The sequence below is a fragment of the Pterocles gutturalis genome, unplaced genomic scaffold, assembly GCF_000699245.1.
Source record: "Pterocles gutturalis isolate BGI_N339 unplaced genomic scaffold, ASM69924v1 scaffold21493, whole genome shotgun sequence".
Classification (NCBI taxonomy): Eukaryota; Metazoa; Chordata; class Aves; order Pterocliformes; family Pteroclidae; genus Pterocles; species Pterocles gutturalis.
In genome coordinates this window covers 21240-46869 of record NW_010126146.1, presented here as the reverse complement: position 1 = coordinate 46869, position 25630 = coordinate 21240, and the positions used below count along the sequence as shown (strand labels likewise).

At 41.5% G+C, this 25630-nt stretch overlaps 1 protein-coding gene across 1 annotated transcript in view; it reads left to right on the top strand.

Annotated features, from left to right (window-relative positions):
• GUCY2C (guanylate cyclase 2C (heat stable enterotoxin receptor)) overlaps positions 1–25630 on the top strand; it is a 45888-nt gene that overhangs the window by 2197 nt on the left and 18061 nt on the right. The window contains 14 exon segments of the mRNA XM_010078884.1: positions 355–422; positions 3487–3702; positions 6104–6225; positions 7074–7170; positions 9595–9709; positions 10855–10990; positions 13274–13357; positions 13783–13902; positions 17906–17987; positions 20274–20379; positions 20907–20969; positions 21549–21620; positions 22568–22672; positions 23903–23989. Of these exon segments, the coding sequence (XP_010077186.1) occupies positions 355–422; positions 3487–3702; positions 6104–6225; positions 7074–7170; positions 9595–9709; positions 10855–10990; positions 13274–13357; positions 13783–13902; positions 17906–17987; positions 20274–20379; positions 20907–20969; positions 21549–21620; positions 22568–22672; positions 23903–23989 (1473 nt within the window).

The window sequence follows — 25630 nt, the reverse complement described above, 5'->3', positions numbered from 1 at the left end:
AACCCCTCTGTCTTCTGCGAATGCAAGCACTGCTGAGGTGTGTAATTTCATATAAGCAATTGTAACAATTGCAACATTTTAATCCCAACTTGCTGTCTGTCTCTCAACAAAGGTCATCTCACAGGCACTATTCTGTCCTCTGCCTTTTCTTAGCTTTCTGTGATTCCTCCCTCCTTCACTCTAGGTTTGTTCCTTTAACCTTTCTGTAACTCCTTTGCTACTCTGTTCTTGCTTTTGTTGGGTAAATTCTATGACTGCTTCTCAAATCCTAAAGTTTTCTTAATTTTACCATCCTCCTCTCTCTGCCAGTCCTCTGCACTGTCTCCACTACAGACACTTTCTGATTCCTTGCAGGTTAATGGCACACTTGGCTGTGTCGTCATAGGACCCGCTTGCACTTATGCCACCTACCAAATGGTCTCGTAAGTACCACCTCTTCCCTCTAATATTGTGATGTTAAAGACATCAACTGCTGAACAGTTGTTTTGTGTACAACAAGCCAGCAGAGACATTGGGGTTTGGGATACATCAGACACCTTGAGGTCTAGAGTCAGGGCAGTAAGACTCTCAGGCACAGCCACTATGTTTGGTAGGGAGAAGAAAATCCTCTTCCAAAGCCCATTGATGAAACCCCATTGATAGCAGGGAAACTTTTCTAATTGCTGACAGCAAGTTGATTGATTGATTAAGGGCTCAAAAGACTTAATTCTTTGGCAACTCCAGCAGGAAGGAGATGTTAGCTCGAGGCATATAGACATTGCAGTACTGCAGCAACAGTGGTCCTTCCGGGTGGGTGTTCAGTCATTGAGAGAGGCCTCAGTTACATGTGTCAAGAGAAGATCCAAACACCCCAACCATCTTCAGTATAGAGCATTTAGAGAGGGAGCAGCCAGCTTCATCCTACTCTTCTGCCTGAGGAAGCACTCCTAAAGAATGAATCTCTCTACTGTTGTATTTTACATGAACCTGAATAATTCTATTCTATATTATACGATACATCAATATGCTTATTCTCAGATAATAGGATGAGTGTAAGCTGAATCTGCAGACTTCTGGTGTAAATCAGTTAAAAACCCCTGTCAGTCATATATACAAATCCATGTTGTTACCCATGTGAATCACTTTCCTTTTTAAACTCTGGTAGCCTTTTGGTTTCACTGAGAGATACTGGGAAGAGTGAGACACTTTTACCTCAAGCTTTATCTGCTTTTAGCTCTATATTTTTCCTTGAGTGGCATGAGCAGAAGTGAATACAATATTACTGGTGAACACGTGATTGATTTATAGAAGAATCAAAAGAATAAGTCTTACCTATGTATAGGACCATGGTAAAATATTATGCAATATTTCCCATTTTATTCATTGTGCCTCCTACTTTTATGTTTGCTTTTCTATCTGCTGGATATGGAGCTGCCCACAATGATACCAAAGTCTTTTCCTCGAACTCTGACATAGTTAAACCAGTAAATATGAGTAGCAGAGGTATATGCAAAGCAGTGAAGCAGTGAAGAACACCAACAAACAGGGAGCTGGCTTTTGCTCATGGTGCAATAGCTTCACAAATCAGAACAAGTGCCTTACTTTACAGCACTTTTAAGTGTGGGGAGGGTGCTGTGGGGAGGGGCCTCCATGGGCAGTGGGGTGGGAGTGCACAGGGCCTGTGGTGGCTCAGCTGCTGCCTGCGTGTGGCTGCTGTTCTCCACCTTTGGCTTGTCAAATGGACATGAAGCGACACTGAGTGTTAACTGCAAGAGCTCTGGGACATTGTGACAGAATGGTGGAACTAAAAAGCGTGTTTGGGGTTAGCCCAACTGTCTACCCCCAACTTTGTCACCATCTCTAATTCAGGAAATCACTGGGCAATGATTAATGGGATGAAACTGAACAAGTCCAAATGCTGGATTCTGCACTTAGGATGGAGTAACACTAGGCACAAGTATAAATTGGGAGAGGAGTGGCTGGAGAGCAGCCCTGCAGAAAGGCATGTGGGAGTGCTGGTTGGCAGCAGGCTCAGTAGGAGTCAGCAGTTCCCTGGAAGCCAAGAGGGCAACCTGCACCCTGGGGTGCATCAAACACAGCATCACCAGCTGGTCAAAAGAGGTGATTATCCCTCAGTGCTCAGCAATGGTATGGCCTCACCTCAAGTGCTGTGAGCTCTTCTGGGCCCCACAATTGGAGAAGGATGTGAAGGTCCTTGAATGTACCCAGAGGAAGGCAACAAAGCTGGTGAAAGGGCTGGAAGGCGTGTTCTATCAGGAGCGGCTATGGACTTCAGGCTTGTCTCGTTTGGTGAAAAGGATGCTGAGGGGTGGCTTCATCACTCTCTACAGCTCCCTGAGGAGGGGAAGTGGAGAGGGAGGTGCTGAACTCTTCTCCCTGTTATCCAGTGACAGGATGGGAATGGTTTAAAGCTGCACCAGGGGAGGTTTACACTGGACATTAGGAAGCATTTCTTTACTGAGAGGGTGGTCAAACATTGGAACAGGCTTCCTAGAGAGGTATCAATGCCCCAAGCCTGTCAGTGTTCTAGAGGCATTTTGACAATGCCCTTAATAACATGCTTTAGAGTTTTGCCAGCACTGAATTGGTCAGGCAGCTGGACTAGATGATCACTGTAGGTCCCTTCCAACTGTAATAGTCTATTCTATTCTATTCTATTCTGTTCTAAGTCAGTCAGAAAAATGTCTGTTTCATTAGTGAAATACTCTGCCTAGCATTACTTATTACATCAAAGTATAAACCCTATAATTAGGTAAGTGGGCTTTACCTGGAAAATAAAGTTTTGTCAATAATGCCAACAACCCTGATGGACATGTTTTTTGCAGGCAAAATTCCGTGTCATAAAAAAACACTTACCATACAAGAACAAAAATGTTTTGAGTCTAGTCTGATAAGATTGCGGCACCTAGGAAAATAGTTTTATCCTTAAAAACTTACTGTCTCTGTGGATAAAAAATATCTTTGTTTTACAGATTCCCTGCCAGCAGAGGGTTGCCCTAGTTTTTCTCCCTGATGGCTGCTGTTGTACAGCTCCTAAAACACGCCATAGTGAAATGAAAAGCCTTTTCCTTTGGGTTGTAGGAATAAAGCTTTTTTGATGGTAAAAAGCTGTCACCCTCCAGCACTGCCCCAATAAAGAGATCAAATCCATCCCATGTTAATGGCAGCAAAGGAGCAGAATCGGATGTGTCCTCGAGCCTTTGGACTCCTGTCATAGCCCTTGGGCTGAAATGGTGCATGGTACCCAAAAGAGCGTGGGGGCATTGGGGGCAATGAGAGAAACTGCCTGGACCAGTTCAACAGGGCTTTGCGGTGCCAATATTGAAATCTGTTAGTGTTCTTGAGGAGCATTCTGTTTCAGGTTCAAATTGCTGTTAAACTAATGCAGGGCACAAGAGGAGAGGGAGCTGAGGATGGACATAACGTGGTAGCTGCCTCGATGTGACAGCAATCCGCTCAGACTTGTCCTCTTGTCTCTCCCTTTAGAGTTGAAACAACACTGAGCGTGCCTCTGATCTCTGTAGGGAGTTTTGGACTGTCCTGTGACTACAAAGTAAACCTAACCCGCCTTCTGACCCCAGCCAGGAAAGTGAATGATTTCTTCTATTACTTTTGGAAAGAATCTGGGCTGCCATTCAAAACCACAACCTGGGAATCTGCTTACCTTTACAAGAGGAACGAAAACTCAGAGGCATGCTTTTGGTAAGATCTGGATCCACCACTGATCTGGCTGTTGATAAACTCTCTCCTTGGACATGGTTCTTTCAAGCTCTCCTTTGAGTCCTACATTTTGGGAGGTGCCTTAAGGCTACCAAGGAATGAGAGAAGGAAAAGATTAATTTTACCCTTTAGCTCTACTGCATATCTAAATGTTTCACACAGTCCACTTTTAAGTATTCTCAAGCCTTGGCTTTTCCTGTGGACAGATAGCCTACATGCTGTCCCTGCTGGAAATACCTGTTTACTGCATCCTTAATGTAAAGAGTGTGACATGAGAGGCTCCTCCATCAGGCTCCCCGTAGATGACTTTTTAGGTCAGGGGTCCTATCAAGCTTTTTTATGCTCCTCCACATTAATGGCTTCAATCTATGGGCACTATTGTTACTCCAAAACATTTCCAAAGTTCAAACTGTGTCTTTCTTTGATCAAAATGACTCCAGTGATTGCAGAGTTTAAGCTACGCTCTCACCAGTTTGGAGAAAAGGAGACAGTTTTCACTTTGTGACCTGAAATATCAGCCTGTGCTTGATTCTCAAGAATGCTAGGCTTTCTCCTTCCATAAAATCAAAGGCTGGGTTTAATCAAATAGACTCTCTAATGTAATGGTATTTATCATTCCTCTTCTATTATTGACTGTTATTTAATTTTCAGCTCATGCGAGTGTTTCTATGCTCCTTTGAATTTTCTTTCCAATGTTAGGACAAAAAATGACGATTAATTAAAAAAAAATCTAATTTCTCCTACTAATTTTATAAATGTAGCTCAAAGGCAGCCAAGAATTCATGGAAATAACTGTTATTTATCTTTCCAATGCATAACCTGGGGAACTTTCAGAATTTTAAGCAAAATTTATGACTGCATTGGCTTCAGAATGATACAAGCATGTTCGTACAGAATATTTTGTATACAGATCTTTTTTTTCTGAATTAAGGGGCCTAAAAAGTGATCTCCACTGTTTTTTAAATATGTAGGGGCTTTTATTGTTTCCTCCTTCTTTTTTTAGCATAGATAGCAACTTGATGCTTTGAAACAAAAGTGCGCTTCACTTATCTCTTGCTACAATCCCTATTCCTCCATATTTGCAGCTATAATTGACAATGCATTACACACACTTTAGCTAAATCCCTTTAATCTTGCAGTTTTCTTACCTTTCAGGGAAGTCAATGCATGTAAGTTATTTTGTAAGTGTTTCTTACCTTGTCTTTATTAATACTTCTGTTCAGGACCTTCTTTATGACTTCAGGGTTTTTCAAGCTCCTTTTCTTTACTGCTAAATTAACAAAAAAAAAAATTACTTTGTATCTCTGCCCATTTTTCAGCCTAAAAATGCATTTAATTCTTCTTTAACAGAATCTGTCAGCCTTAAGGTTTTTGAACTGTCTAATTTAAAAATTGAGTTTTTGCTAAAGAACAAATAATACTGCATGGGCTAGTTATTTCCCCCATATAGGTACAAGATTAAGGAAATACCCTTAGTGACAGCAATATCAGGTTTTGTCTCAAATACACATATGTTCCTGTAAATTAATGGTTAATGATTCTGTTCCTGACAAAAAATGGGAAGCAAAGGATATCTGATAGTTTATAGACTAGGATCTCAGTGCTGTTAGATCAAAAGTTAAGCAGACTGAAAACAAAGACATGTATTTTGATTTTCCCTCTGCGTTATCTTTATTTCAGGCAGAATGTCTCTTCTCAGACACACCACGTTGAGGCAAGAATAGGATTTAAGAGTTGCCTGGTTTTGCTTGATCTTTTAGCTAGCTTACATCCACTTCATCGGGGTGGTTTGTTTTGGGCTTTTTTTTTTTTTGTTGTTGTTTTGTTTTGTTTTGGTTTGGTTTGGTTTTTTTTCTGTCCTCATTTTTCCCCTTCAGTTTTAACTGATTCGTTATAGGGGTTTTTTGTTGCTACTTTCCTTCCTTTGCTTCTCTCACAGACAGAGTACTTCTGTGTTTCTTATCTTAGTTCTTTCTGCAGCTCCCATTTACTCCTTTGAACCTTCAGATGTATCCTAAGATTACCACTGATGTCTTAAAGCAGCAGAGCTTCCTGGGTCTGCCTCCCAGTTAGTCTCACTTACTCTAATTTCCCCATATCCCTGATTTATTTTCTTAATTGTTAATGTCTTATTACATCATTGTATTCTCCAAACCCATCCTTTGTACAACCATGCTCAAATACCTCTGTGTGACTTTCCAAACACTTTGAAGTCTTTCATGCCCTGTATTGATTTTTTCTCTTCTGTTGCTGCAGAAAATAATGTTCCATTACCGTCTCACACTCTTGTGTGCTGCAAACAGCCCATATTGTGTTTTGGCTTATTTAGGAGAATGTGAGGAATTAGCAATTTTCTGACAATATCTGTGCTCTCTTGTGTCAGGTACATGAATGCGCTAGATGCTGGAATCACGCACTTCTCCGAAAAACTGAAGTTCAAGGACATTTTAAGGACTCCAGAGCAACTTAAAAACACTGTCAAAGATCCAAAGCGGAAAAGCAATGGTAAGGAAGAGCTGAGGGTACACTCTCCCCTGCGGGTAAGTTGCTTTTCCCAGGAAATCAGACCCACCCTTTAGTTAAATTTTAGGGATAGTCATTTGACAGAAGTGGTGGAGAAATGCAGATACACCCTTTCACATGGATGCAAACGTAAAATAGCACAAAGTTCCTGGATTCCTCTCTCCATCCCCCAAAAACATGGGGGAACATCCTGGTTCCAGAGAGCTTTTGGGATGAATTACGCTCCATTTTGTGAAAGATTCAGAAATCCAGCAATCACAACTCCTCCTAAGAAGGACCTTAGATACTGTGAGCATGCTTAGCTCTCCACCATTCATGTGTTGGCAGCCCTGGTACATATACGGGCCTCATTTGTGCCATCAAGGAGCACTTCTTCTGGAAGTGATCCATCTAAACTAGAAAAATGGATGAGTAAATACCTCATCTTCTCCTAAGACTAAGCACCTGGCATCAGCAGGCCAAGTGAATGTGAGAGTAATAAGTAAGTTAATGAAACTATTACTTGAATGCCATTTAGCTTAGTAATGTTCATGTTCAGTAGCCAGTATTGCATCAGAACTGATAATGCTTATGTGAGATAATGGCAGTGCTCTGATGCAATCAGACAGAAAGTGGTGCAGGCATTGAGGCACCTTTTACCGCTTTCCCTCCAATATCTCAGTCTTATGGCGGAGAGGCTGTAGCTCTGTCCCTGGGTCCCAGCTCAGTGCAGATAATGTGCCTTAGCCCAGCCTTGCTTTACTACTTGCTACTCAAGCATGGGGGAGCAGGCAAATGTCCTCTTGTCTGTACCTTTCACCTATCTGTCTCCATTTTTGCCCAATCTGTAGTGATCATCATGTGTGGTTCTTCGGATGACGTCGGCGAAGATCTAGGGATGAGCGAAGTGGATAAGGACGTTGTTATCATCCTGATAGATCTCTTCAAGTAAAGTATCACCTTTGCTTTTCCTCTTTTCCCTGCAGTTTGCTGAAGGATAGAGATAATGGAAACAGTCTGAGTGGAACTGTTTTTATTGAAAAAACGCTCTTTCACAAAATGTTTACCATTGCCATATCTTGCCACTTATCTAAGTCACTTAGTGTTTAATTCATGGCACATCCTCTACAACATCCCCTTTAGTTCACATAATATTTTTCTAAGGCAGTGACAGAGCAGATTAACATCATCCTGTGGAATCCTCAGTGCAGGAAGCCATGAGAGAACCACAAAGTCCAAAGTCAGAATGGTCATGAGCTGTTCATATGAGATATTGTACATTTTTCATACACTCTGCCCAACCAGACAATTATGTAAATGTGGCTTACAGTGTATTTTTTCTAGGCTCTGTTTATTCCGTTTTAAAATTATTTAAAAGAGTAGTACAGCTGTCCCTTGCACTTTATAATTCTTGCACTTTTTAACACTTCCACTTCATAAACACCTCTTAAACATCTTTATAAATACATAAATCTAACTTTTCAGAGGCACTTCTTAGTATACAACGTAAATTTTCTGTTGTTCAGTTTGATCTTAATATTGCTAATTACAAAATCTTTATAGATGAGGATTGATATAAACTGGCCTTATCAATGGTAGCGTCCAAAGCCTTGTCTGTGTATAAGGACAGAGAGCTGATCTCTGGCCCTAAGCCTAAGAGACACAGCACAGCTCACATCTGCGTGCCTACATGTAGATACCCAAAATGCTTTTTGGGTGTGGCTCCAGTCACTGTAGCAAGTCATGGTCTGGGAGAAAGCTAGTTGCCCTGGACCAAAACCATGCCTGGGACCGTGCTGGCAGCTTAATGTATGGATGGTCACTGGGCAAATGTATGTGCCCACGCCTTGATCTTCTTTATTTCATTGCTGATGTAGCAAAAGAATCCAGGAACTTCTAGGGCCTGTGGGACTTCACAGCCCCCGCATCTAAAGCTGACCTTGACAGGGCAGGGCTGAGGCACTTTGGATTAATTACTTTAGTCATTTAACATTGGAGTCCGAACTGGAGCCTGTGGTTGAAGTTCTAACATGATCTTCTCTGTCCCGTACACTTTCAGGTTCACCGTATATATTTTTCAGAGCTGCCTTTAAGAGCTTTAGACTTTCCACTGCTTGATCCAGGCACTAGGAATCCCCAGTTCCTTTTCCTGAGGCAACTGGCCACAATTCCTGTTTCTGTACAAATGCACAATGGGGACTACCTACATGAGTGCTTTTACTTACTGGTGTTGCATGCATAATTGTTGCCTCACAATAGGTGAGGGTGATCAGGGGCTTCTCTGCTGTGATATGCACCCTTCTGATATATCAGCTGCCTCAGCCCATTTTATATGCTGCCCTCCTTAAATTCGCTACATACCCCCAATTTTGCTGAATATCCCAAATAATGTTCTTCTTCTTAAAACAGAAACAAAACACTGACACATGTGGTAGATCCAAACTCAAGCAGTAGGAGAAGAGAGCAGGCAAAGTCCCATGCTTCTACAGGAGTCAAGTCCCTCAGACAAAATGATGGATTTAAAACTCCTTCAGCTCTGAGCCTTCCGGTACCCAGGACACAAACACAGTGTAAGCCTCCCTCATGGGAGGTGGGATGCTGTAGGATTATCCAGTCTGGTGAAGTCTAATGAAGTTTATTTTTCACCTGGCTAGTTCAGTCCAAGCCTGAATAAAAACCACTTTGAAATTCTTCAGGATGAAAAGTGCAATGTAAAAGTCAGAAGGTTCAGGGAAAGGCAGGGACAGGGCTCTGGTGGCAGGATCCCATCTGATGGCTGTGGAGCAGACTCTGTGGTCTCCAAGAATTCTTGATACAGTACTGACTGAAGAAATAAAAGGATGATCAAACATGAATAATGAGAGAAGGCTCATACATTTTTTTTAAAATCAGTCTAGCTATAGCAATGACAGATGCTGCCACTTGACACCAATATCTGTTGCTAATTCCTCTGTAATGTGAATCCAGTGGTTGCCAGTCTGGGAAGCACTTCCAGGTGGCCTGTCAGTGTGATGAAACCAAAGATTCCTGAAAGCTACCACCTTTTCTGCTTTAATAAATATAAACTCCCACTTAAGAGGAAGTAAACAGGACAGATACCAAACAGCTACAATACTAATACTAATACTAATTCACTGCAACCTTTGAGTTTCAGATTTCCAGATCTCTTTGATATTACCTTTTAATGTAGTTAAGCACAGAAGCTGGCATCAGGGAATGAACAGCATAGTTTTGTCCATGATGAAATTTTATTTTTCAAAATAGTTTTAACCCGTTAATAACATTGCTGCTGGGGAGAGGAGAGTAATTCTGTCATGGTTACCACTGCCCTTGTTGCTGATTGTTCATGGGTTCTTGTGTTTTGCTTTGCAGTAACACATACTTCAGGGAAAACTACTCAGCCCCTTACATGGAGAACGTACTTGTCCTGACTCTGCCACCAGCTAATTACAGCTTGAATACCGTAAAGACTGTTGATGATGTCCTGGTAACCACACTTTTATATCTGATTATTGCATTCCGTTTATTCATGTTCATGCACTAGAAAATTAAAACTAAAAATGCAGCTGTAGTCATCCCCCATTATGCTTCTATGCTGATATTTTCTTACATTATCACAGGATGACGTTTTGTCCTCCTGTAATGATGTAAAAATATATGGCAAACATGCAAGCTCTCATATTCCTGCTTTGTGGATACTCAGGCTTTTAATTTGGTCTGCAAGTGTCATGTTCATGGGCTGTGAGGGAGACTTATAAGTACATAGCCTTCTGACTCCACTTCTGAGTGACTGACAATCTTTTATGTAGCTGCAAGGCATCACTGAAGGAAGATCTACAGGGTGTAATCAATATGTGAGCATTGAAAGTTCAGAACTAATAACTATTGACTGATTTTTGTGTGCAGGTATGTATAAGCAGTGGCAACAATTGTTGTTTCTGTCCAGGGGCTTTCCAGTTAAACTTCAAAAACAGAAACTGTTTCTGTAGGAAACATGTATTTTTTAAATTTCCTGAAAAGCAGATGCAAACCTTGTATCTGCTTAGTGAAACTGATACTCCTGCCATCTTCCCAGGAACCAGACTCTACATGTAGAGTTCCTCCCAGAATTTGTGGCTTTGAGCCTGAAGCTTCTGGCTGGATTTACAGGGCTTCCAGATCTCCCAGCCTGTGCTCAACGCTTTTTGGGTGCCAGCTTTATGGCAGGCTGCCGGAAATTCTGGCATAGCTCCTTGCCCCTGAGCTGTGGCCATCTGGAAGCCCAGACTTGCTGGCACCACACCAGATTATCTGCACAGAAAGTCTAATCCAAAGCTAGGGGCTTTGGGTCACACTGAGTAGACCTGCCCAGAACCTACAATGTAGGATTTCTTGAATCCTTTGAGCCAGGATCAGCATGCTAGAGCTTCAGATTGGCCACCACCTCCCTGTCTTCATACACCAAATATATATTTTGTTTACCTGTCTTTTGCTAAGCTGATGTGGCATTGCCCATCTACTCACGCAGTACTCAGCAGATTCTGGTCTTCCATGCTGGAGTTTTTGCCAAATGGAGACCACTAAAGATATTGTTACTTTGAGGCAGAAAGAGGAACTCTCAATTTGCCGTTTTTCCTTTTTCTCCTGTTCTAGGTGGACAATGACTTTGTTCTTGGCTATTTTAATGCAGTTTTGCTGTTTGGACATATTCTGAAGAAATTTATCTTCTCCCAGAGCCCAGTGTCACGTCTCAGTTTCATCAATGAATTCCGAAATATCACTTTTGAAGGTAAAAAAAAGTACAGACCTGTGCAGAGTTCATTAAATTGATGAGGAAAAAGAAATTTGTTTTTAAACACTCTTAGGATAAGACACTAAACAAGTCCAAGCCCTTAAAAGAGTTTTATTCCCACTCTTTTTCTGTCATTTTTTTCCAAGGATGGAAATCAGTATTAGCAGAAGCACTACATAGCAGTCATGCATAATCACTTCAGTGCACACATGGAAGAGGCAGAAAGTCAAAATGTCGATCATTTGAAACATTGCAACTAGCAACAGACTGTTTCAGGGCCAGATTCCTTTCTGGGCTGCTGCTTTGAAGTACAAAGCACATTTAAAGAATATGGCTGCCTAAGGAGGAGTGAGGGAAGGAGGAGAGACACAGCTTCCTAGCCAGCAGAGATGGAAGACAGGGACAAGGACCTGAAGCTGGTGTCCTTCTTTTGACAAAGAGCTGAACTCTCTATAGGGAGATTATTTGGAGAATGAGAAAGGAGCTAAGAAAGTGAAGGATATAGGTGGGTTTCAAAGTCCATGCTTCCTCCAGAGGCAACCTGGCATTCAGGTCATTAATTTGCAACAGTGGCATTTCTAAGCTTTCCCCCAAAGGTCTACTCTTGACTTAAGACCAGTAGGCATGAAATATGATTGATGTTCAAAATGACTCTGAAGTCAATTTAGCTAAGCTTTAATGAAGTAGTTTCAACCTTTTTCCAGTTTACAAAGCCTGGGTGCCTGCAGTGTGAGTGTAAGCCAGCTGGCAATGGATTGGCTCTTCTTAGTCAACTTTCTTGTTCCTCTCAGAGGTTGTCCAGCACCAGTGGGCTTTTGTAGGCCATGGGCTTAAAATCACAGAGTTCAATCATTAGGAAATGATGAAGGCAAGACTTACACAAAGAAGTGACAACAATACTTCTACGGGAGCAAAGTTGCAGCTGTCACTTCACATCACAGATCTGTACCAAAATGATGACTCAAAGCTTTGTGTTTATAGCCCACCTGCTTTCAGCAAATACACGTGTAGAAGTTTCCCAGATTTTCCTAATATGGCCTAGCAGGTTTTGGGCTTGTCTTTGCTTTAACCGTGGTATCCCAAACCTTACTAATTCCTCTTGGAGACAGCATCCTTTTTTGAACATCAGTAAACTCATCTCTTCAGTTTCACTCTAAATTTGAAAGGCAAGTTGCAACAGCTTTTTTCCTTATCCAGAATAAATCTTGCACTGTAACGCTCCATGTTAGTTATAGGTTTAGGTGAAAAAGAAGAAATCCTAAAAGTGATGTTTGGGGACATGGTTTAGTGGGTTAGGTGGTGTTGGGTTGACGGTTGGACTTGATAATCGTTGAGGTCTTAATGATTCTATGATTCTATGAAAGGTGTTGAACCAACTTAATTCTTTCTTGTGCTGGAGGCTCGTACAGTAGGGAGTTCATACAATAATTATTTTGACATTAAGCAGGTGGGCCATGAAAAACTTAGCATCAGTTTTTGAGGTGAAAAGGGGGAAGGTAATTCCTGAACTAAAATAAAGATGATGCTGAACTTCAGGAAAAATGAAATAAGTCATCAGCAACAGTAGCAAAAGAGCAATCTGAAGCTGATAAAAAAAAACTCTTGAAAAAAGAAGCGAAAAAATGAAAGCGAGACTATCAGGAGTGGTAGGTATTGGCTAAACTTGTGCTCTTGTTGAAATGACTGACTTAATGAGAGCAAAGTCAAGCCATGCTGAGGGACTTAGGAAGTTCCACCTTAAAATCGTTGGAATGTGCTAAGTAGGCAATTTCTCAGTGTGCACATTCTCTGACATACAGAGGCAGGAGGTTAAAGGGAAAAAGCACCTGGTTAAAATAATATTATTAGAGCCAAGCAGGTAGCTCTCAAAAGAGTAAGGAGAATGGAAGTATCCCTATATTTCCTTTCTTTCTGACAAATTCAAACTGCAGGTGGACACAGGCAATTTCCCATCTCACTTCTAAAATGGTCCCTTCAAGGGAGGTTACTCTGACACTCTTAGTATGCCGAAGAAACTTGACATATATTTTTCTGTAGCTAGAGGGAGACTTTCCTCTTCAGTGCAGTCAGTTCAACACCTTTTTTTGGATTTTGTAGAGAAAATGTAGCATGCTATTAAGGGAGAAGTAGGGCCACACTAAGCTGATATTTATTCTAGCATGTACATGAAGAAGAAAAATATCCTGAGCACCAGAAATCCTTTTATTTATCCCATCCTTCCTGACACATATTTGTGTTTCTGAGAACGCAAGCCCTCTGACTAATTCCTTGTGTCTGCAGGTGCACTGGGTCCTGTGACTCTAGATGATTTTGGAGATGTTGATAGCAATTTGACCCTGCTGTACAAGTCACACGCTGCAGATCATGTACGTATGGCCAGGGGGCAACTGTTTGACCTTATATATGAAAGGAGAAGCAAAACGCCCTGTACTATTGCATAAGAATGATGAAAATAACTACAGGAGAAGTGGTGGGGTGCCAAGGCATGCTGTGCTTACTAGGAGGGGGTCATGAGAGGTGTGCTCGAGATTGACAGGATTGATATCACCTGGTGATTCAGTAAGTGAAGTACAGCTGGTATTTTGCGAGACAGATATAGTACTTCTCAGAGATAGGGGAGGAATGAGGAAGAATATGTCAGCCAAACATATGGTTAAGCTGAGGAATGCACCACTGTAGCAGAAAGAGCAAGAATTACTTTGAGTTTGGGCAGTATATTTATTAAGGGTAGTCTGAAGCAAGGGACAAAAGAGGGATCACAACTACTGACTGCATTTCTTCCCTCCTACACCCATAGTTCAGAACTCTTCTGTATTTCGACACGCACAAGAATGAGACACATATGATGACTGCCAGTCCGGATTTTGCCTGGAAGAACCACAAGCTGCCCAGTGATATTCCAGACACCGGTGAGACACCTGTTAAACCTACCTCTTCTTCAAAGACAAATCACACAATCCTAAGATCTGCCTCCTGTGCAATCCAGCAGTCTACCTTCACACTGTCCCCAAAAAGTGACACCAGGGACTGGAGGCAGAACAGCATCTTTCCTTCCTCTGCCCCAGCCCCCCACCATGATTTCTGGATCCAGCCCAATTCTAAACTTTTCTAAACATTTCTGTTTAGGCACTACTAAGTCTTTCATAGGTTCCATACTGTACTAGTGATTGTGGTGTATACCACGGTGTGTTTTGGAAGAGGTCACCCCTGAACATAAAACCTTCACTAGAAGATGGTAGTGGTGTGAACTGTTTGAAAGACTGGTCAGGAAAGGCAGCAGAGTTAAGGTTATGATGAGTTTATCTGACTCTGCATTTGTGTATCACTGATGCAGCATCGTGGTTTCTGCTTGCCCCTTTGTCCTTGTCGTAGGGAGCTGGGGAGAGGACACAGCTGTGCAGATTTGGGGTGCTTCTCTGGAAGGGTCTCTTAGATGAGCTGGCTCCTTGCAGAAAGACAATGGGAAACAAGGTTATTGTTCTATCCGTACTCAGACTTTAAATCTGAAATCCCAGAAATCACCTCCTTTTCTTTTGCGTTTTTCGTGACTCCTGGATAGAACAGTTGAATCCCATTATAATTCAGCATAGTAGAGCACAGCCTTGCAGTCTAGAGCAGACTGGGATTGTTTCCTCATGTAGACTGCTGCCACATGGTGACTGACAATGGAAAAGCATAGTTTTTAGGGTGTGATATGCAGGATAAAAGTTATTGCAGTGGCAGTGATTGCAAGGGTTAGAGCACAGTGGGTCAGTTTTCACCTGAGTCATTACCATCAGTGAGTGTCCAAAGGTGCCACTGTTGAAGGTCTCTACGCTAAGGGCCTCCATTAGTTTGCTGTACTGCTTACCTCCTCTAGGGAATATTACAATGCAAACCAATAACTGGAGAAACAAACACCTTCTGATAACTAAAAGTCCATTCACAGTAAGGTGGTACATGGATTCAAACACTTTCATTCTTCAGCAAAATAAATCAGATAGCTTCAAACTAGGGCTTGCTGCTCAGCCCCAGCCTTCTCAGTGTTGCCCCAGGCCCATTCTCATTCATTCCTTGGTCCCCACAACACACTGTGTTGTCAGAGGATCTCTGTATCTTTAAAACATTCCCTTGAGTACATCCTTGATTGAAGCTGCTGTACAAGGGCAAAAGAAAATTGTTTGTGAATTGCAGAAAGCCAGCATCTACAAACTGGTAGCTTAACATGCAGCACTTAATGAAGGCCTGACTTTGTGGCCACACTATACTAAATCAAAGTAAAACCACCTTCCCCAGGCACTTGATTATTTTGTTTTCATATTTTTTTTTAAAGTAAACCATCCTTCAGTGTGATTCTAAACGAATATACTCCCCCAAAGGGCAACTTTTTATGGCCAAAGTTTAAGTATGTTTAAGTACAGGCAAAGCCAGTCAGAACTTTCCAACCAGAAATATGTTTTCTTCTCCAGGGAGGTGAACAAACACAGCAACCAGAGCCCTGCTCCTTCCTAAGCTTTAGTTGAGAACAGCTGACCCAGCTCTGCTACTCTCCTTCCTCCTTGCATCCCTTAATAAGGGGGCTTCATCCACATTTTGCCATTATTCAGAAAGTCCGAACCCTCACTCTATACATGGATAAGGTCAGCCTTCAGTACACAAACGTTTCTGGTTCCCAGAGAACCTGAGAACTGCTAATTTGTGATGCACTTTCCCTTTGTGTGTTGTGATACTAACAGCCAGGAGGTGGTAGCAGAGCCTCAGAAACAGGAAATTGCGGTCCCACAGCGCTTCCCTTGGCAACTTCAACCTGCTAATTGTTAAGCCTCAAGCCTCTATTCACAAAGCTTAAGTTTTAGAGAATTTGTAGGAAATGGCTTTGCACATTCTCATTTATTTGTCGTTTTATAGTGGTAACTCACTGTCCCTCCTTGGTTAGAGGGAAACAGTAGTACTCCTGGTTTTCAATGGAGAGCATCAGACTAACACTAAATTACTACTAGGAGGCTCTGAGACTGATGCTGGGACGAACACACAGAAAGAAGGTACGGAGACATGATACACAGAACAAAAAATCAAATCCAGAAAGCTGGGTCCAAAATCCAGAGTTCCTAAACTGAATTCTCTGTCAGATGCAGGCACTTACGCTGGTATATTAAAAATCCATGCCCAGCTGTTTACTTCTGGAGGCAGCTAGTATGTGTCTTGTGGCTTTTGATTTATTTATTAATTTTTACACTTTATCATTTTCCTGTGTGCCTTTACTTCTGTTTCCGGGCACACGCAGAAGCATCTTAGCTTCAGTAAGGATGAGTAGCTCAGCTCTTTTACTATCCATAACCAACATGGTAATCTATGACACTAGGTTCTCTGCTGCCTTCTTTGCCTGAGAGACTTGCTCAGTAGAGTAGGTACACTCTAGATGTGTGGCCACCAGATGAAACTCTGCACTAATGGCCTGTTGCTCTTCAAAGGAAGTTGGTGGCCACAACTTTCCTTCCCAGTACCCCTGAGCTCCAAGAACTGACCCAAGACAGGCTTCGGTTCACTTTTCTACATTAAGACAATAAAAATTACAACCTTAAATAATCAGTTCCCAGCCTTGCCAGTTCTGCCTGCCTGCTCAGGGCTAGGACTCTCGTGTGCTCTGTGATTTTGGGTCTAAGTCCTCAGATGCTTGAACAGCCTGGTTTTCAAATTGTTTGGCACCTAGGAGCTTCCAGGAACACTAATCTGCAGCTTTGTGCTGCACCAGATTAATTTCCCTCTATAGCATATGAATTGAAGAGTAGAGCCCACTCAGTACTACATATCATCCCAACATAGTGCCTACAGACGTGTTCAGAAATGAGTCCACAGTCTCCAAAGCTCTGTCTACAACAACTACAAGATCACTTTAAACAACTGGGCCAATGAGGGGAGAACCAAGGTGTGAAATGTTGAAAAGTTTGTGTATGTTAAAAGCTGTACCATGATTTTCATCTTCACCTCTTCTTGGATAACAAGTTCTTGTGAGAAATGCCTTTCAAATCCACAAGTGACTGTACTCTGTATCAGCTGAAATTCTGGATGCAAGCTGTGGTCTTTGGGTGTATCCCATCCTGAAGCAAATTACATCACTAAGGACTCTGAGTGACATAGGTATGGGTAGTTGTGGAAAATTCACTGTCAAAGAGGCATGTCTTTATCACTGGGTGGGTGCTTAGTAGGAAAGGAAAAGACAAAAGTTATCAAGCCTGAACCAGAAAGTCATCACTGAGTACTATGTTTAATGATAAAAACCATAGGGACCAAACATTTGTTCCCCAGTTCAGAGAAAACCTTATCCAAAGAAGTCAATGAAGAGCCCATTTTGCATTAAGCCTATTTTGCATTTTGCATTATGCTGTGGGAAAACAATGGTTCCTGCCTGCTAGTGACTCTGATTGCAAATGGTCAACTGCTTACCCCAATTACATCCCTATCCCACAGAGAGTCGGGCCCAAGGTTTGCCTCCCACTATCCACTCCTAAGAAGTTATTGAAAAGATAAATTTGACTGCTTCATTTTTAAAAATGTGGTTATTAAGAAAAGTCAGCTTTATTCCTGGACTATCCTAATTTGCTTTTAAAGAGGAGAACACCTGGAAACTCTGCTGCTGAGATGATGTGAGATTTAGTGCTCTTAAATTCACCTTCCACCTGGGTGTCCCTACAGAGTGCCTGTGCCTCAGGTGGGGACGTAAGACTGCACTGTGCTGGGTCATACTTCATCTCACAGTGAAAGAGGCGAGGCTGTGCTGGACTTTACCAAAGCCTCTCAATTTGGATGTGACCAAATGATATCTCTGCTCAGCTACCGTGACTTGCACATGTGTGCATGAGGGTAACTTCTTAAATATAGTATCGTTTTTCAGGGTACTCTGTCAAATTGTTTATTTTTCAATTTTTCTTTCAGGCCCACAGATATTGACCATTGCTGTCTTTACACTCACGGGAATTGTGATTCTGGTACTGATCATCTCTTTGCTGATTCTGAGGTACAAACCCCTTTGGTCCTCTGTTTGTCCTTGAACAGTTTTCCTCCTAGGGCAATGCCTTTGATCTCTGCTTGAAGAGCCATTCATTAGCTTACCTTACATACCTGGGTGGTTGCCCTCAGTGTGAACTCTTTAGTATATGCCAAGTAGTGTTTGCATACATAGTCTTGTTATGGCAGGCTAATAATCAAATGAGAAGATGCAGCAAGACTCAGAGTTTTTGTATATACTACAAAGCTCTGATTCCTATACTGATACAGAAATAGATGTCTCAGACCAATCTTCAGACTTCTTCCACTCACTGCCCATCTTTAACTTACCTGGGGTTCACTTATGTTTCTTTAACCTATTGGTGAGATAAAAGTTCGATCTAGAAGGAGGTAGTTGTCTTGAGTCACTGTAGGAATCAAAACATTGCATGGATCCATCCTGCCTTTCAATTTCCTCTGACTCAGTCCAACTCCTCGCATACCAACTTTTCTAACAGATAGAACTGCAGAAGTATAACACAGTTCGGCTTTATCATGATGCAAAAAGGAGAAATAGAAGTCAATTGATGTCTCCTTTTTCTGGAAGATATGCCACCCTATTTCCAAAGTATATTATTTTCATTCATATTTAAAAAAACATTGTCTTACCTGTGCATCTGTTTTCAGTAGCTCAGCATCCCTCTTTGCTATACATCAGAGGACCTCAGAAAAAGTGAGAAAACTAGGTCTTACGAAAACTTCATTTGAAACAGATACTACCCAGGCTCTCTTATTTTGAGTAGACCAATCTGCCTTGCTAACTAAAGCTTTCCATGAGGGAAAAATCAGAGATGAAGGTATACAACTCTTACACACCCAGTCATATGCAAGAAATGGAAGAGCTAATCATTGCCACATCTATGTACCAACATATAAACAGACAGGTAAAGTTTGAAATGGCTATGAAAATTGATAAAAATTTGTCTGGAGACATTCTGGACTTGATGTAAAAGGTTCTGTACTCTTCCATATTTGCAGATGCATGAAATCTAAAGATTCTGTTTAGATGATTACATTATTATTGTATCCATATCACCATAATATTCCCAAGCATCAAATATAGAAGAGATTCCTCAGGATTTTTTAGAATAAAGCTTGCCCTTTTAGTGTTGAAATAAAACTTCTCAACTATAATTGCTACTGAAGATTGTCCCCTGGCAAGCAAAGGAGAAGAGAAACTCAGCTATGAAAATGAGCAAAATGCCTCATTATTCCTTTTTTATCTCACAAGTTTATAGGATACTTGAACTATCCCACACCTCCCTGTGTAGTTCTGACTGCTAAGTAAAAAGGCAAAGTCCTGAAAAACACATAACTAAATATTAGACCTAGTAGATTTTAATTCAGTTTGATATCTGCTTAATCACCAGCTGATATCAGTTTGAACTGCAGCACATCCTGGTGATACAACACAGCTTACAAGATTGACCTCAGAAAAAGTTCTTAGGACAATTATTGGTCTCCCTTTTCTCATACCTGTGGGAGTTAAAATATGTTGAAGAAAGACTATTTGCGTTATTGATCAGTACCATGGGTTCTCTCATTTGGAGCATTTGTTAGCAGTCATCAGGGTGCTGGGATTCCCCTGCAGTCTCTCCAGTCAGTCCTGTGTTTTTTTAAATAAAGGACTTGCACAGGTAAGTGGGTAGTTTGACAGGTGCTAGTCTTTTTGCAGCTTTTCTCTAAGAGAAGACAGTGTCTTCTCTGAAGTTCTGCAAGGGAGACAGCAGTTCCCTTTTCCCTGTTCTGAGGGCCCTTCCCTCATTTTTACAAAATATGCAGAATACAAGGGACAGGCACAAAGAGGCATCTTATCTCAACAGTGTTGTTACCTCCTCTCCTAGCATTGTATTCACGCCAGTTCTTACCATTCAGAATTGATGCCAGGACTTCCTTTGGCTTGCGTTTGTTTGTGGGATCTCCCTTCAGAGTACACTCAGTAACACGGAGGAGAAGACTTTATAAAATCCAGACAGCCCTTTGTGCTTTAAATTGCCTAGCAGTTGTTCTGCTAAATCTGTTCTGTTCTTCTGCTACATCTATGGAATTGAATGAGCATTTAGGCTTTCCCAAAGCTACAGAAATTAGAGCAGCCTCAAACTGGAAAACTGTACAAGAGCCACAGGGCTTGTGCTTAAGCCTATTTGACACTCCATCTTCATGTCATCCTGACACTGGAAGCTTCCTTGTCCTAATCTCCTGTTGTGGGTTTTGGTACACTGGCAGGATATTCTGAACAAGTTAGCTTGTTTTGCAGGAAGTACAGGAGAGATAATGAGCGTCGGCGGAAGAAGTGGTCCCATATACCGCCCGAGGAAATCTTGCCTCTGGAGACCAGTGAGACAAATCATATTAGTTTGAAGGTAAGAGAAGCATAATGCCTGAAGCTGGGTCTTGGATTCTGTCTAAAGATACTGGGGTGTTGGCATGCTCTGACTACAATGCAGGCTATGACTCTGGTAGAACTAGGATCTGATAAAATTATTTAACTTTTTTTAACCCTCACTTGCTGTATTGAAGAAAAAAGAGATTATTCCCCATCTATCATTCCGTAATGGAATATATCTGTTTCCTAACAGTAAAGCTCATTTTGTGATGGGGGAATGGTCTGAGTATTGATTTCCAGCCTCTTCCACACCACCACTGTTACAAATTATTTCCCTGTGCTTTGTTATGCCTCTGTAATGCCCAAGAGCATGAAAGCAGCAGGCAGAGGCCCTGTCAGCCATGGGAGGGGCATGGATGTCCCACAGGTTCTGTGGCATGTAGTGGCATTCCCTACAAAGAGAGGCTTCTGCTTTTCTGTGTGGCACACACTGACATCACTTACCTCTCTGGACCTGCCAAGTGAGGTGATAATTGCAAGTTAATTATTCTTCTTTGTTCACAGATCGATGAAGATAAGAGAGGTGACACCACCCAGAGACTGCGCCAAGGCAAATATGACAAGAAGGTAACCTGACTGCAGTCAGTGTCCATGCTCCCTTCCTCAGTTTAGGAGGGCTCTTTCTGGGAAGAGGTCGTTCCTCTCCAGAGACAATTCCACCTCTCCCAACCTTGCATTTGGCTTAATCTTATGGAAGAAATAAATTTGTATTTTGCTTACTGACAGGAGGCAAAATATTAGACTCCATGAACACCCAGCCTAATCCAGAAGTGCAGAAGCAGAAACAGAGGGACTAGAAATGTGATATATTTTGTTACTGAGGAGACTAGCGGATTAACGGTGGACAGGCCATTTACATGGCAATTCTTGTACATTCAGTAGAGCTATCTGCCTGACTGAGATATATTCATGTTGAGTTAAAATTTGCATCATTGACAGTTCTAAATAGTTCCTATCTACCTGATAAATCTTTTGGATGAGATAGAAGTCTGTTACTCATTAGCTGATTAACTGAAACTCCAACAGCAAAGCAGTAGGCAGGTGTTTCTGAAGTATTTCTTTGTATGGACATTTCTTGGAAAAGAAGGATGAATTGCTGTTGTACAAAACCTATGATTTTTTTCCCCACTGTTATTTTTTCTTCAGGTGGTGATCCTAAAAGATCTCAAAAACAACGATGGTAATTTCTCAGAGAAGCAAAAAATAGAACTGAACAAGGTAACTGTTGCACATATCAACTAGACACTGCAGGATGGGATGGAGCCTATGAGTGAAGTCATTGCTTTCCCCTGTCAACTCCAACAACCATATGTTTGTGCATATTTGTGAGGTGGATGGGTACTGAGGTCCTCAAAGGATATTGCTTGCTGAACTTTCTCTTTGTGTGCGTGATCTCATCACCAGTCCAGATTCTGAACTGTATGCCAGTGAAGCTGAGGAAGAATGAAGTAATTCATACTCTGTCATATGGCCTTGCTAAATACATTTTTATAGCTGATGTTAAATGGCAATGCACTCTTTTTGCTCATATCATGCTAATTCATTAGTAGCGGAATGTTGTAGTTAAATCTCATTATTGAATGCCAAGTGCAGCTCTTTAAATACAAGTCTCTGCTGACTTGTGCATACAGACTCTTCCAAGATGAGAGATGAATTTGGCTGCAGTACTGCATCTTTTTTTAATGAATAGTTTTCCTTTTTACACAACACAGCTATACTGTGAATTCAATAAGCTCTAAAAATACTTCAAAGTAAACTACAGTTGTCTATATAAATGGACAAAGTCCATAATATCATGCAGCATCATTACATTTTGATTACTTGCTCATTTACCGATTGATTCACAACATTCTGTCACTCCTAATGGCTATTCTGGTCAACTGGGAGGTTTGAATAGAGAGGCAATAATGGAGACTATAGCGGGCTCTGGAATTAACTTGCAGTATCCAACGGCAGGCACTCTTATCTCCCTAATCCAGAAGGCTCTGGAAGGACAAATATATTCAAGTATTTCACTCAGTGCCTTAGTACACACTGGTTTAAAGGAAACTCATACGTTTTATCGGGGCCTGAGATAAAAAGCCACGTCACAGAAGTATCCTTGACCTGTGTTTCTGTACTAACAATAATTGCTTTTAAATAAAGATGCAATGTTTCTTCTCTAGCTCCTACAGATTGACTATTACAACCTGACCAAGTTCTATGGCACTGTGAAGATAGACAACACGATCTTTGGGGTGATTGAGTACTGTGAAAGAGGTTCTCTGCGGGTAAAGAATTTTGCATGTGTTCTTCCACCCCAAATTATAAAATTTCAAAGTAAGAAAAAAATTTGCCATCTCTCTGTCTCTGGCCCTTATGCAGCAGCCATGGACTGAGTAAGTGGTTTCTGACTCTTAAGTTCCCTCTCCCTTGCTTCGTTCCCTCCAGCCTTCCCCAGGTGCTGCTGCGGCTGCCATCAGTTTGATGATTCTCAGCAGCCAGATGATGAGGTGAGGTGCAAGCAAGGAAAAGTACAGGCAGAGCTTTGCCCAGGCAATGGCAACAGCCAGTGTTTGTCTTGTGTCCTCTGTTGAGAGCACATACGATATAACATTTCTGTAATTTTCCAAGCTGTAGCTGTTATCTCTGCAGATGCCCTTGTGGACACCACAGTGCCCCCAAAGGACAGAGAAAAGAATATATTCCATATTAATAAGGGACAAAATTTGATTCTGGAATATGGCAAATCTTCTGCTGTAAGGGACAACAGCCCTTCATTTCTGTTTATAAAAATAAACGGCAGGTTGACGCCTGGCAAGAGTTATGGAAAGACTTATGGTTTATTACTACCAATATTACTTCAGTTGTAATCATGAAGTAATGGTGGCATCAGCTCTTCTGCAGGCACACATTGATTCTGCTTCTGAGTGCATACAAAGACTCTCATCAGTAGCAGTGGTCTCTGTAACAAACTCACAACAAGGCAGCAAAATAACAGCTCTGTCTCTAGTTCTTTTCTTGTAAACTGGCATACTCATGGAGATTTACTTTCAGCAATGTAAATAATAGTGGCTGGAAGAACTGTAAATGACTGGTACTTTAAGATAAAGGAACAGTCTACTTTGAACTTTTAAGCCATGAGTAAATTGGTAGGAAATGGACTGTGAGCACAAACCACAGAAATTCCTTTCCCTTCCTCTTGCACACCTTGCCCATTTCTGTCTCAGCTATTTTGCTTTATTAAAGACTCAGCTTTAAAAGCAAATTCACTATTTGCCTTTAATTACACAAAAACCTCTTTTCCGGAGTCCTCAATTTTCTATCTCTCTGTAAACCTAAAATGTATTTCATATTACCTGTTTTCTGAGTCAACTCCTGCTCTAGTGCGTGTACTCTATAAAAAATGAAGGGCTACCTCTTTCAGTCGCTGGTTGAAAGTCTGAAATTTAGATACTCTTATCTCATCTTCTCCTTTTTCCCTGACGCAGTTTAGAACCACTCTTTTCTTCTCTTTGCAGGATGTTTTAAATGATAAAATCTCCTACCCTGACAGCACATTCATGGACTGGGAATTTAAAATCTCCGTCATGTACGATATTGCCAAGGTAAGAGAGCTGCTGACAGTGCAATGTTAATCAACCTGTCTGGTCTTGCAAAACGGATTCTCTGGAGAAGGGCAGCTCTAAGGGTCTTCTCTTTTCGTTGCTAGAGGATGTAGGCCTTTCCACTCTTTCTTTCTCTGGGGTTAGGTGTACGAGGCAGGAGGAGCCAGCGGCTCTCAAACTGAAGGGGGAAATGTGAGCCAGAGCTGGCTTTGGGCTATTTATAAATAAACAAATAAAGTATGCCGCAAAGAAATGTGACCCAAAGATCAGATGGTTACAACCTGTTGACCAGTAGCTCTGATTAGTAGGGCCTGTGCAGTCACAAGACCTGCAAAACACACTGCTCTCTGGCCTCAGTAAGGCATATAAATGAAAACTGTGTTTTTTTCAAAATGATGGAATTATTCCAGTTTGTATCCAGAGACATGATAAACTTTTTCTAAATAAGCTGCTTATTTTGCATCCTGATTTTCTCAGTCTAACTACAGTGAGAAATTAGAAACTAGAGCTATCAATTTCAGGCAGTTCAAGAGGGAAGAAATTAATCCTGTGTACAAACCAAGACTGGTTTTCAGTAGCTTTCAACAGATCTTTACATTTTAGATCCCTGCGGTAGGAAGACTCAATCTGAATGGTAAAGGAAATTCTACTCTACATTAGAGACTCGTATCTGTTTAGGTGGCAGTTAAGGAACCTTTATAATTCACAGGTGTAATAATTCATCATACGTCTGCAGGTAATGTAGAGAATGAGCTCTCCCTTTTTGTTAGTGTTCAACTGCTCTCCTCTTCCTGTTGCTGGTTTGCAGTTGGACAGACCTCCCATTTCCCTACATGCACCAGTTCAGATTTGGTCTCCACGATGAATGACTCCACACTGTCTGTTCTAAAGAGATACTGAAAATCTTGCTCTTTATTAAAGCTCCCTTAATCCAAATTGTCACAGTTTGTTGGCCTTGTTAATGACTTTCAATATCAGTTAACACTCAGCATTAAGTTTCATTTTAAACAGCAGCAGTGGAGTTTCCCTTCCTCCTTATAGCATATCAAAAACCATGGTATTTTTTAACCCTTTGCAGTTCACTTTCAGATGTTTCCTAAGAAAACAGGGATTAGTACTGTCTCTACAAGACGGAGAGAGAAATCCCAGCTCCTCTGAAGTGAGCAACCAAATGCCCAGTGACTGTACTGGGACTGAGACTTCACAACAGGTGGTTCACTGCACTGTTGGTAATGGGGACAGGACATGGCATTTGAAGATGGGCAGCACACCGCATCTGTTCTTTGGAATGACTCCTGAGCATTATTAGCCATATTAGTAAAGATGGTCCACAAAATCTTCCTGAAAACTTGTATATACCTAGGAATATCAGGGAATTTACTATCATTTGGATGATCTTCCAGCCTCTCCTATTCCTTGACCTGATGCTGTGGTGTAGTCTCTGAGACTTAGACATTTCCATTAACTTCTTTTATTGCTTTTCCCAAACCACAGCTTCCCAGCCTCCAGGCACCCTGTCTATATTTATTTGAATGGCTCCTTGCTTTACATAAGTTGCTTCATAACCCTTCAGCTTCAGTTCCTCTCATGTCAGCATCTGCATTTTCAAACCCAGCCCCAGCTCTCCAGGCTGTTAAAATC